At 40.0% G+C, this 14,207-nt stretch overlaps 1 protein-coding gene across 10 annotated transcripts in view; it reads right to left on the reverse strand.

Moving 5' to 3' along the window:
- The window catches only part of PTPRT (protein tyrosine phosphatase receptor type T), a 769,637-nt gene that overhangs the window by 154,686 nt on the left and 600,744 nt on the right, over nt 1–14,207 (reverse strand). For 5 of the 10 annotated variants that reach the window (XM_077335396.1, XM_077335393.1, XM_077335395.1 and 2 more), the window contains exon 14: nt 13,547–13,603. The exons of 4 other annotated variants lie outside the window; for them this stretch is intronic. In XM_077335396.1, the coding sequence (XP_077191511.1) occupies nt 13,547–13,603 (57 nt within the window). The remainder of the gene's footprint in view (nt 1–13,546; nt 13,604–14,207) is intronic. One more of the 10 variants, XM_077335394.1, reaches the window with a different exon arrangement.

A 14,207-nucleotide genomic window follows, 5' to 3' on the forward strand; every position in this document is an offset into this window, starting at 1 on the left:
TAAAAGCAATTATTAAAAAAGAAGCTAGTTAACCACTGCTGGCACAATTTTTGTTGAGTATTCTTTTTTTTTTAAAGCCACAAATGTCTTAGGATGATGAACTGAGGATCATCAAAACTAAGAACCCATCAGACTAGCTCATACAGTTAATATGTTAGATTCAAGTGTGCAGCTATATTTTAATTTATCTCTTTAGTGGGATGATTGATTGGAACAAGTAGGTTGTAATTATGACTATTATAATGTAATGTTATATATATGCTTTTATCTGGTTTGCAAACAGAAACAGCCCAATCCCCTACTTCAAAGAAAAATGATGCCCCCAGATGCTTTCATGCTTGAGAGGACAAGCAGGGGGAAGAAGGGCAAGGTCTCACCTACTTCTGTCAACAATACATTATCTAGTCACCCATTATTTTCTTAATGTAGACATATTTATTGAACCTAAGATGTTGTCATGAAATTCAATCTCAAGTGAATATAAAGAAATGCAAATTACTGTTGTTTCCTATTTATCTCTGGAATCTGTCAATCATTTTCATTTTGCTGTAGGTGAATTTACCCTCAGACTTGCCTATAAGTGTGAACTGATTATTTCCATTTTATGGTATTGTATCTGAGAAAGTATATGTGCACACAAAAGCTCATCAGTACCATAAATAAAGGGATGGTGGGGGGAGTTGAGACTCATTATGTGCCGGAGTGGCTGTCTGTCCAATGAATGGCCAATCAGGTAAGCTGTCCTGTCCCTGATTCACCATCTGTCCAATGAATGGCTAATCAGGCAGACTGTCCCAGCCCTGGCCACATCCCACTCCAGTACCAGCCCACTCCACTCCACTTCCTGCGAGATGTAAGGCAGCCAGCGAGTGGGAGGAGGGAGGAGGGCCTGGGACCACAGCCAGGACCAGGTCCTGGGAGGGAAGGGAGGTGAGCCCTGACCTTGTCAACACATGGGGGTGTGAGGGGAAGGCCATGACCCCCGCCAGTGCTCCCCCACCCCAAAAAGCCCCACCATGGCCTGCTCTGGGGGGGAAGAGGAGGCCAGTCCCTGCCAGTGCTCTCCCCTACCCTGAAAAGGCTCACCACAGTCTTTCTAAGCCTTTGTGGGACTGCCCAGGGTAGGGGGGGAGAGAAGGGTAGCACCCGTTGTATTTTAAATTATAATGGGCCATTTTACTAGTACCTTGAATAAAAGTTTGTTGGTCTTAAAGGTGCCACTGGACTCTAAATCTGTTCTACAATTAATATGAAAATGTTATAAAACAGATTTCAACTATGCCAGAAAGTTAGGTTTCCAAGCTCTTGAGAGCTTTCAGTCTTCCCTACCCACATTTTTCATGCAGACTGTGAATGTAACAGCCAGTTAAATGACCAATAGGATTACTGAATAAACTGCAAGTATGATATAAATTTGTTTTGCGTGCGCTCCACAGAAGTGCACTTTTACATACGCATGTTACTTCTCCTTAGATGAGGTTGAACTAGGACTGTGGAGACCCAGGTTCAAATTACTGATCTCCTACTCTCCCAGGAGGCTCACTGGGTGACCTTGGTTCAGACATGATCTCTTCCCCTAACCTACATCACAGAGTTTCTATCGGGATAAAAAAGGAGGGATGACGTACACATTCCTGGCTTCCTTAGAATCAAAATACAATGGTGAAAATGGGGGGGGGGGGCAAAATAAATTGGTAACTCGTCTCAAAATAAATATGAAAATTGGATTGTTGCAAAATATTATGTGGGAACATCAAACATATTAACAAAGTGCAAGTCTGTCAGTTGGAGATGTTAAGGTTTTCAACCTCAAGGTAGGGCCTGGAGACCACCCAGGATTCCTACAGATCTCCAGATTATAGAAATCCATTTTCGGGGAGGAAAGGGCTGCTTTGGATGGTGGACTCTAGGAAATTATGACCAATTTTTAGTCCTGCAGCACTAAGTGTGCATGAATATCCAAACACCACCTGCTGCCAAAGGATTAGGTAGAGATGTTGAGCTAGGAGAAGTTCAATGATACTCCCCAACCCTTTCAGTGTAAAAATGGGGCCCAGATATCCCTCCCTAGCACTTCATTAGCCATGGGAGAGGGCATTGGTCTCTGAGGAAGCTAATCCATTCCATCTCCTGGAACCCCAAAACAGCCTTCTCACCTTAAATATGGAACTAATTGTTTGGGAAGGATAACTGCAACTCCTTCTCCATGCCTCAAGCTGCCAATTTCCAACTGCAGCCAGCTGATGACTAAGGACGGCTTAATGTTTTCAGGGGAGCTGCCTAGCCCTCAGCTCTCACCACACTGGTAGCTATGTGCCAGAGGTATGAGGCACATACCCATACCATGTATTTTTCTTCAAGGATAGAACTGCCCATCAGTAAAGATTCTTTGCTACCTTGTCCTGTTCACACTGAAGTTTCTGGGACATTAACATACACAGAACCCACTTTAAATATGGAAGAACAGGATATTCCTTCCATGGGTCCTACAAGTAGGGTGTTTGTATCAAGTGTCAGAATACACTTCCTGCTCAATAAAACAAATTTAATTACAAATAACTATGCTCTGTTTTATTGCTTTAAAATGTTTGTTTTTCCCCTATAAGAACGCCTGAGAGATCTGTGAAGATGCTCACAAGCTGCCAAATATTAGTTGATTCTTGAGATACTGTGAAAATGAAAATAGCCAAATCCTAACTGTGGCTTTGAAGACGTATTTACTTTATAAATCTGAAAACAACAACAACAACATGTTTTTAGTTTTTTTCCAGAATAGAAAGCACATCAGGGGAGGATCAGACAACATTCCTGCAACAACTAGGCAATTTCTAAAATATTTTGTTTGCTGGGAAATGTCCATTGACCATGGTTTCAAGTTGCTTTTATACACTACATTTATTTATTTATTTATTTATTTATTTATTTATTTATTTATTTGCTATCTCATAGGAACTCAAAGTGAGTTACAATGTAAATTATAACAAAACACAATGAAGTACATGAAAAACCACTAGTTAAAATTAATAGTTTAAAACTGTCAGTAGGCAGAAGAACTAATCAAATGCTGTCAAAATGGTTTCTAGCTGCCTCCTGAGGACTGAAGGTGAGACGATTAGTTGCTCCTCTCTGGAGGCACAAAGTGGTCATTGCGATACTAGCAGTCAAAATGACCATGCAACTGATTGAGGATACAGCAGGACCGTACATTGCTTTCCTCACTAAATAAAACTTTAAAAAGGGATAATTAATGATGTTATCACAGCCACAGATATGCCTATACTTTTCTCATCCAGTGACTATATGCATTTAATGTCTATGTATTATTGCCTAAGAAAACTGAATAATAATAAAGTTCAGAAATATCTTTTATCAATCAGTCTAATTTCCAATGTGGCCCCATCTGTGGACATAAGGTTGACAAAAGAAATATGACAAAAATAAGAGAAACAGTACTTGTAGATTTAAGAAATGAGATCTCAATGTCTGCTGTGGGGGGATGTAGGCAACCACAACAGTATTGCCAGCTTTTAAGCCTTGGTTTCTGACAGTAAAAGGCAGGGATAGAGGGAAGGGCACCTTTTAGGACTGCTATGTCCTTTGAGGAAGACACATTGTGTCAGACTCAGATGCAAACACCAGGAGATTTGCTACTATGCAACTAATATGATGATCAAGGCCCAGCTGTCTACTATTGTTCAACATCAGTTAAAGTTTCACAATAAATCTGAGATACAAAGATCTGAATCCTCACTCGGCCCTAGAAACTTTGGGCCAGCTACCCACTCTCAATTGAACCTTCTTCACTGGTTCTTGTGATAATAACATGATAAGAATTATAAAAGCAATTTTGGGGTCCCACTGTTGAAAAAGGTGGGTATACATTTATTTATTTACAAAATGAAGTGAATATATATATATAATAAATATAGCTGAAGATTGGGGTCACAAAAGTTGGGTTGGCTTGTGGCTAGGAAGGAGAGACAGAGTAGGGGAGGTGAGATATGAAGGCTAATTTGAAGAGGCAAAGAGGAAATAGTGGGGAGATACAGAAGAAGAAAGGAGGGAAAGCTGAATATGAAGAACAGAAATAGGTGGCTTGACTTGTGTATGGGAAAGAGAAAGGGAAGCTGGAAAGGGGAACAGGCTTACAAGGAAATGGAAAGAGGGACAATTTAGAAATTTAGAATTTAGAAATCCTTGTGAGTTATAATTAACATTATTCTTAAATACAGTCAGCTTGTACCCAGCAGTAAGGATAGTTCAGAAGGTAAGGATAGTTCAGTAGTAAGGATAGTTCAGAAGGTCAGATGTTTATGCCACATCAGATGGGCACAGTATTTCAATTTTAAAGGCCAGATTTCTTTTTAAAAAAGGAATGCTGCATATTCTAGGGGGGGGGGGAACCCTCTCTTGTATGCACCACCAAAGAGAGCCAGTTTGGTGTAGTGATTAGGAGTGTGGACTTCTAATCTGGCATGCTGGGTTCGATTCTGCACTCCCCCACATGCAGCCAGCTGGGTGACCTTGGGCTCACCACGGCATTGATAAAACTGTTCTGACCGAGCAGTGATATCAGGGCTCTCTCAGCCTCATCCACCTCACAGGGTGTCTGTTGTGGGGAGAGGAAAGGGAAGGCGAATGTAAGCTGCTTTGAGCCTCCTTCGGGTAGAGAAAAGTGGCATATAAGAACCAACTCTTCTTCTTCTTCTTGTTTTAATATATTTAGGGGGTAGAAGGCAAAATCTGTGCTCTAGGAGGATCTGAATACAATCCTGAGAAACAAGGGTAAAAATAAAAATAAAAATGCCAGGACATGTTTGCAACTCATAGTACCAAAAGTTCTCAGAAAAGGAAAACGCAGTTATGCTCCCTTACAGTAGCTCCCGGCACAGATCCAAACCCTGCAATCATTATAGAGTTTTCTGTTGTCAGCTACAGATGAGACAATACTTGCACAAACTCATAGTCTAGAAAAATGGAGTTATAACACAGTTAACCTTGCAAAGGAGCCCAGATTTAGGAATCTATTTCAATGCAAATCTTCATTGCTCATGTATGATAGAAGATAACAAATTAGACATTCAGCTTGATAGTTAAGGGATAGTAGTGACATCTAGAACACAAGAAGCTGGCTTTTCTGAACAGACGATAGTGCATAATGAAAGAATTCTTAAAATAATAACTGTGTATTACCCAGCAAGGACAAAATAATCCAACAACAGCAGAGAGCTATTTTGGCCAAGGCATATCCACAGATAATTCTCTAAAGAATGTTGAACATAAAATTAAGAAAAAATGGGAGGAGTAATAAAGCCCGCAGAGGAAAAATAAATGGAAATCCAAATTGTACAGAGACCAGATTGTTTCTATGGCAAACAAGAAGGATTAATAAAGGGTCTGGCATCAACACTGCAACCAAAGGTCAGAAATAAATAAAGGCTGGCATACTATGAATGGCAGACTAATTACCCATTTTGTTATAAGATAAATTGTCAAAATGTTTTAGCCCTATATTACAGAGTTTGCCATCGCTTATACGGAACTACTGGTAGTAGAAACTCACTGTTCAAACTGACAATATGCTTTACTAGAAATAATCTGAGTTCCTCAATTGCACACTGACTGAGAAGGTACCACTTTTTCATCCTGTCCTCCTCTACAGGGAGAAGCATTGCCCAATTCAGTGTAGCCGTTGGCCATGAAAAGCCTATCATCATCCCTGGAGTCAAAAAAGGAAGTCATTTCATCTCTATGGCGTTTGGTTTGCATATCAAAAGGTTCAAAGCACTGAAAGGTTTTCCTTTCTCCCTAACCCAGATGGGAAATACTCTTTCCCGAATTCTGCATAAAAGCTTCAATAAGTGCTCTATGGAGATATGAAATTGGAGTTTGAAAAGATATGGTAAATCGAAATACTATCTGATCTTCCCAGGATCCTGGGAGATATGGGTTAATTGGACAGAGAGGTTCTTGAAGAATAAAGGTCTCTATGAAGATACAGACAAAAGTATTCACCACCATGTTTTAAATAAAATATCATAAAATATCACAGGGTCAAATTACAATGGTGGAAGGGGTGTAAATCCATTTGGAAGATCTTCTAAGAAAATAACAGCAGTTGAAAACAACAGAACTGGAATATCAAATTCAAATCTATTTATTTATTGAATTTATTACCCACCACTCTCAATAAATTTCCTGTAGCAGCAATAACAATTAAAAAACCCAATACATAACCATTAAAAATCCAACAATCCATATAAAAATAATACTCCAGTGGCAAGCAAATAAAAAGTGATCCACCCCCTAGCTATCCCCCCACTCTAACCCTACCCCCAGCACCTCAGGGGGAAGACACTCCCCAGGTGTGTCAGTCAATCTAGCTCTAATCTCCTATGCAGTATAGAATATGGAGTTGTAGAGGGGCCCTTTGATCTTCCGTGCCCTGGCCTCAACCAAAGACCTGGCGGAAGAGCCCTGTGGGAGTTTTTAAGTTAACAGGAAGTCATTTTGATGATTTTAAAATTAACCAGATTTTGTGAATTACACATACATACAAATGTAGATCCATTGATTTCCCTATAATTACAAACTGATGCCCCAGAGCACAGGGCACTGAAACCTTGCTTAGACCAAATAGGTCTAGCCTTGAGTTCCATGGTTCCATGGATTCCTAGTTGTCTACAGGAGCTCTGGAGGGGGTTGAAAGGGTGGTCATAAGGAAGCAAGACAAATTCCTGCTTCTACATGATGCAGCTGCTGGGCAGGCTCCCTCCTGGGTCAGCCACGGACCAGGCCCTCAGTTGGCCCAGACTAATGGAACATGGGTGAATCCATGTTCCCTTAGTCCATGCAGGGGCCAACAGGGCCTGTCCCACAGCAGGCCCATGTAGACAGGGTAGAGCTGAGCCTTCCAGGTGGCCCAGTGTCCCGGAAGGGGCAGGAATGTCCCAATTGCTTTGCTTAACTATGGGGTTGACTAGGGCATTTTCATTTTGCAGAAAGGCGGGAACACAATCCCACCCTCCTGTAAAATAACCCATGTGACACCAGCCCAGTATGGCGGAACTATTCCTCCTCTGCTATGTTTCCGGGGGAGCACATGTGCCCCCCACAAGGACATATTTCAGTACCGGAGTAGATCCAGTGCTGAAATGTGCCTCCCACGGGGACACAGTAAACTGCAGAGCTTTCTGTTCCGCAGTACTGCACCGGTGGCGGCCCACTCAGCTGCCACCGTGTGGAATGGGCCAAAGAAACTCAATTACATGAGTTGCTTGTCTTCTAGATTTTTCATAGTCTTAATGCTTTTTTGACAGATTCACAGTTATCAAATTATAGGCACAATGGTCCATAATTGGCACAATTGCGTAACCTGCAGTGGTCACCAACATGGCTTTCAAGTAAAGGCCTTAATTTCCTATAAACAGATATTCTGTATGAACACTTCCTAGCAATGACTTAACCAACAATCCATGAATTCCAAACTTGTATGTACTAGCTGCCTCTCTCCAATATCTACTTTTTCCTTGTATATTACACTGAAAAGTCTACTACCACTTTGCATTGTACTTTAAACAAAAAATCTCTGTGGATTAATAACAGTAATGAATGTAGTCAGTGTTGGGTTTTTGAGATCCTATTTAAGGCATGGTTCATTAAAACTTGCAAGAGGCCATGCCTCTGCAAACTTTATGAACATTTAGTGGCAATGATATAGTCACACTAACCTTTTGAAATAACCGAGAGAGAATGAGCAATTGTGATTAGTGTCCATGATAGGACCATGATAGTTCAACTCATGCACTGTTGCCAAAATGTGTAGATTGTTAACAAAATGTCAATATAGATTCAAGTGGGTGGCTGTGTTGGTCTGAAATAGCACTACAAAATTTGAGCCCAATAGCACTAAGACCAACAAGATTTATTCAAGGGGTGAGCTTTTGAGTACAAGCTTGAAAGCTCACACCTTGAATAAATCTCTGTTGATCTTAAAGGTGCTATTAGACTCTATTTTTGAAATGTCAATATAGTGACTACAGACATCATTTTCCAAAAGTGTGATCAGCCTTCTGGCTTGATGCTCCAATGTCTTTTGATACACATGGGACTTATCTAGATAAAGATGACTTTTACAGTGCACAGTGGCTGTAGATAACTCATTTGAGCTGCTCCATTGCTCCATTCGGAAAGGTTGTCGCCCATGCCATCTTAAAATATGCTCCAGGTTGGAAATAATTCAAAATTTCTAATTAAAAATATACTGCATTAGGCTACTAAAATATCAAGTTCTCAATATATAATCTGGACACAAATTAGGAAAAATGCCAGATTCCCAGAGAAAAATGCACTCATAAAACTGACAATTTTAGGAGATTTATTTTTCTAAATTGAGTATCATTTTGTAGGATGTAGGAACCACAGCTGTTTAATGCATTGTCTTGGTGACACATAATACTATACTTTAAATGTTGAATAGCAATGAAGGATAATATTAATAGGCCAAACCTTGGAGAAAAAACAACAAAGCTGTTGGAAAATGGCCACTGAAAAAATTGAACAAACAGTTGGAAAACTGAATAAACCTATCAAGGACTTTGGCATTAATAGTGCTCAAAGACTAACTGCAATAATAAGAAATTGTCTGTTTTAACTTATGCATTATTGGTCTGTAAAACCAATTTTTTTTGGAGGGGTGGGGGACAAAAAATCCAAAATAGATTATCTAAATTTCGCTGAAATAACATCCTGTTTAACTAATTAGTCTTCCTAAAGAGCAGTCTTCTGACATAAACAAAGCAATTCATGTATCAGGATTCCTTTTTTTGTTTTACAGTGATTATTGCCATTAATGCTTAAAGTGCATTAGTATTTTAAGTCATATGGTGTCATTAATACCTTTAGATTCATATTGCCTTTTGAACTCTTGGCTTGGTTCCCAGATGGATTCAGAGAAGCTCATGGAATTCTGGTGGCATCTCATTTCTCTGTTTAGCACAAATACTTTCATGGATCCAGTGAACAAAACTGGCCCATAACATGGACATCTGTGTGGAAATCTTTCTGCATATATACTACATTTCAGTGAACACGAAGAGCCCTCAGATCAGGTTGCTTGCACTTAGGATTGCAGATAGTGACTTTATATTCCCTCATAAAATATTCGGGAGGAATTCTGTACTTCCAGTGAAAAATTCATTTAGCACTACCTTACCTATCCGTCTTTTTCACTGTTGTTAACTGTGACTACAAAGACAACATCCTAACCACAATAAATGAAAAATTCTCTCCATGTCTTCCATTAGACAGACATACTTTAGAGTCACCCAATTCTGCCACATATTACAATGCCAACTTTCAAGTACCTGCCTATCAAGAGGTTCTACTATCTTCAAAAACAAAAGAGGTATATCTTTCCAAATGCTTTGTGCATGGGGAGGGGAAGTCTATTCTTCTCTACTTCTGATGTCATTAAGAGACAATAAGCAGTGACCCTTCTCAGAAATAGTGAATTAATTCATCAGCAACCCTCAAATTCGGGCACAAGAAAACTGTACGGATTCCACTAGTTTATTTAAATGGCTGTTATGCATCACTGCTGACTAAAATATGGTCACCAAGGCCTACCTGGAATGGGGTGTAGTTCCTAACAATGGGGTGTAGTTCCAAACATTGCAACCTCCCCATTGCCTGCGACCTCCCCAGCCTTGACCAATTCTGCCTCCTGCCTCCTTTGAAAGAAGAGGCCTTCCTTCTGTAACACAGCACACATAAACAGTGCAAAGAGAGGACCTAGCAAAAATAGTTGCCAATGCCTCTACGAAAAGGTCAGAAGGAAAAATTCCCAGGAAAAGCTGACTTAGGCTCTTGGAGACTTCTGCTAAACTACTTCAGGTTTCCAGCAGCAGCAGCAGGGAGTAACTTCTTAAAAATAAAGCACCCAAGCAGACTTGGAATGCAGCGTTTAGTAATCAAGGATATCTGTTCTGAGGTTACCTGACTGCCATAGTGTGCAGATATAAAACTCTTCATAATATTAAGTGTAATCAAGAGAGACAGCTGAAAAAAGAGATTTGATTTAACAAAAATGAAAAGGTATAACCAAAAATCTAGGTTTGATCAAAAATGTATGCAAAATTCTTAACATCCCTGGTTTCTTCTTGCTTTGGAACCATAAATCTTAAAGAAAGCTTGTGGATTTTGAAAAGTAATATTTCTAAGATCTCCCTCCTTTGCAAATCTTCCATATGTTTATGAAATTTTGGATCCTCTATAGAGAAATTTCCTTTCTCAGTGTGTGCTTTGAAATGTTTGTAGAAAAATAAGGAAGGTAGGAAAACACCCATTAATTCCTCAGCATCAAATGAATCATTGATACTGTGAAATAAGATATCTGTTTGTGTGCTGAAAATCAGACTGTGGTCCCGCAAACTGCCTGGTTTAACATTCCCAAACATTTTAGCAGAGATTCCACAAAGGTGTTATATAACTAATAGGGATAGGCACAAACCAGTTCAAGAACTAAAGTTCATTACACAATTTGGCCTTTTTGTGATCCACAAAACAATGTTTACAAACTGAAGACCTGCCATGAATTCTGAAGCAGTTCATGGCAGTTTGTGGAGAGAAGAAAATGGCTCTGAGCCTTTTAAACTCCTGCTTTCTGCTTTTCATTAAAAAAAATCGGCGGTTTGGTTTAAATGACTCCACGTTTTAGAAATGCTGTATGAACAGCTGAAGGACTGTGAAATGTTAAATTCTTCAAAGAAATAGAGAGTCTTAAGTGACAGGCTGTTCCAAGCAATCTGATAGGTTAACATCCATTGAGCAGAGAGAGAGAATTTAGAGCTGAATGCTGCTGAGGACAATTCATTCAGAATTCAGCAATTCAGAGAGCAATTCAATACAAACAGGAGAACTGAAAAAAGTTGGCAAGGATGAGTAGGTAGTTAGACGGAGACCTTCATTTGGGCCAAAAACAAGGAATAGATCTTCTAGTGAGAGAATTTCCCTACCCAATCAAACAGGGAGTTAACTCAGAAGAGTGCCGAGACCTTAATATCTATGTATCTTGATCTTTATAACTCTGTCTTATGTCATATACTAGCTTCAAAGCCCATTCCTAAGAATGGGCCTTGAAAGGTTCCCCTCCCCTGGCCCCCGACCAGACAGCTTAAGATGGCTTTGGGCCACAGCTTGCAGCTAGATTGTGGAGTGGGCGGGGGCTGGCCAGCACATTAGCAGGCCCAGGACAGAGCTCCTTAGCTGGCAGTCAGCAGGTTGAGAGCCCTCCTAAGCAGGCCCTGTTTAGCAGGCCAGGAGGCCCTCGTTAGCAGGCCATCCACCACAACCAGGGCCCAGGGCCCTCTCCCCTTACCTCCTGCTGGCTCTAGACACTTAGGTGTATCTGAGAGCAAAGAGGCTAGAGTCCAGGGACAGAGGGCAGGAGCCCGGACACGTTCCACCCCCCCAGACTTTTTCACAAATATATAGAGGAACCATGGATAAGGATAGTCAGCCAAATTGTTATTATGGCCATAAACCAGCATATGGAAATTAACGTGCAATCAGTTGAAGAGCAGTTAGTAAATGAACAGCTAAGAGCATAAAACAGCTAAAAGCATAAAGATAAAACACATTGGTACTATGCCACATATATGTTGTTCACTACCCTGAAACAACCCCAATGTGAGGGGTGGTATAGAAGCTTTGAAATAAATAACTCATTAAAAAATCAAGACAAGCATTCGTGTTTTAGGGAAAGGGAGTTGGGTATTGGAAACAGCATACCAGCCTTCTAGAAACAAAAAGAGTCAGAGAATACTCAAAGAAAGTATGCTAGAATGTTTGGGAAAATACGGAAATAAAAGCCCCTCCGCATAAAGGTTTAAGTCACTGAAAAGCTTAAGAAACTATTATTAGCTTGAAACATGCATGTACTGATTTTACCTCAGAGTTCTCTACATTGAGTTACCTTCAGAAATTTTCAACTCTTGATTTTGCTTGACCTTTTCCCTCTGTTTAATAAAATATTTTGCTATTTTTGGATTTCCAAATGCCTTGATTAGTGTTTTAGTTAAGTTAAAGGGGGTTTCTAATCCTCCCCTCAAGTTCCTGGGTTGAACCAATAACCAAAATATACTGTGAAAGGATGGGATAGCTAGAGTTCTCCAAACACATTACTAGGCTATGAGAAAGAGAAGTTGAAAGGGAGGGTATCATAGAGCCATTTAAACCACTGCTTTCTGCTCTCTGCAAAAAGTCATGGAGAGTAGAAAGAAGGGGTTTAAAGGGCTCTGAGCCAGTTTACTCCCAGCTTTCTACTTGCCTCAGATTTTAGTAGCAAGGAAAAAGTAGGGGGTGAAATGGCTGGGAAGATTTCACCCCCTGCTTTTTCCTTGCCACCAAATATCATAGATAGCAGAAATCTGGGGATGAAATGAATGGCTCTGAGTCTTTTGAACCCTGCCTTTAGCTTTCCATGGCTTTTTGTGGGGAGCAAAAAGCTGGGGTTTAAATTTTAATTGGCTCATGAACCTATATGAGCTCGAGAACTGGCCCAGTGGTTCATGCTTTAGCTTTTGCTTCTACCATGAAACCAACTGCAATAATGAAGTCCATGCCCATCCCTAATAACATTAACCCAGCTTCACTGATCATTTATCTCGTTCTGACCTCCCCCCTCTGTCTTGACTTCTTCATGTCTACTCTTTGGGGATGTCAAACACGTGTTAAAAAGTTCTAGCTCTAACAGCTGGCATGCTTTCATGTCAAATTAAAACATATCCAATGGACAAAATGGCCACTGTAAAAAATACAAAAAAGGAGAACTGCGTAGACACCAAATGTCTCCTTAGTCCATATCTTGTTGTCATCAGTGGCCAACCAAATGCCAATGGGATACCCAGAAGTGCCACATGAAGACAGGAATACCCTCACACTTTTAACCCATAGCAACTGCAATTCAGTGATATGCTGCCTCTGAACATGGAGATTCCTGAACAAGTTATATTAATGACCTGCTACTTCTTAATGCACAGGTTCAAGCATAACTAGTTGAAGTTATATTGTCACCCTGAACAAGGTGGACTGATTCCCTCCCAGATCCAGCCAACAGCATCTGACACCTAGGAAAGTGACTGATGGCATTCACCCTCCATGCCACTAATGGCTGTTCCCCTACAATGCATCACTGTGCTAATTTTGTTACCCCAAGTAATCAAATTGGTGGAAAAGTGACCCTGAGGTTGGCCAACATCTATTGTTTTTAGAATCTGAACAACAATTGAAATATCAAAGCTGGTTTACCAATCTTTAGATTGCTTGGTATTACATTAAGAGTGTACTAGTCACTCAACAACTATTTAATTTTTTTTAAGTTCAAACTGGACATCTTCTGTCCTGATGCAAAAGTATTCAAAATATCCTTCAAACAAATCCCATCAACATCACACTTCAATTTGCAGGCATACTATGACATGACAAACTCAGTACTGCCCCAAAGTTTGCATATTTACGACATTCCCTTTCCTGAACTGATAATCACCTGTGCTCATGAGGCTGGGTGGATTTCGGGTGGTCACCTGTTGCCTATTTATTACTGCTAAGGACAAGGAAAACCGTTCCCAGGCAGCATGCACAAGAGAGAAAAGAAAAAAGGGAAATAAAAATAAAAATGTGCCACTCAATGAATTAAATTGCATTTTCTTTGCACAAAGTTGCACCCAGGACAAAAAATAATAAACTTGAAATAGGGAACCACTTACGAACCTTCTGCCTTGGTTTCAATTAGGTGCTGAAATTAATGTAAAACACTCAGAGATCACAGAGGCAATTGTTTCTCCCATAGCAAGAGGATGCAATTGTCACTAATAAAATGTCAATACTAACATATATTGTTTGGGGAGAAGGGGAAAAAAATCAGTTCATGCCAAACGAACACATCAAATTAAAATAAGAACAGAAAATACATGGTCACTAGGGAAACTAAAACTGCAAAAACGTTTTTTTTAAAAAACCTTTCTGAATTAAAATTCCTCAGCAGAGAATTGGTAAATCAGGGTTTAATTATCAGTTTATTTTAAAAGGGGGACTTGTCACACTAATGATAATAACATATTCTGGTTGACAAATGGGGTAGACATTTATGCTCACCTCTTAATTTAAACACAACTAGACTGCTGGTAGATGAAAGAGACAGTCGATGT

The sequence above is a fragment of the Paroedura picta genome, chromosome 4 (assembly GCF_049243985.1).
Source record: "Paroedura picta isolate Pp20150507F chromosome 4, Ppicta_v3.0, whole genome shotgun sequence".
Lineage (NCBI taxonomy): Eukaryota > Metazoa > Chordata > Lepidosauria > Squamata > Gekkonidae > Paroedura > Paroedura picta.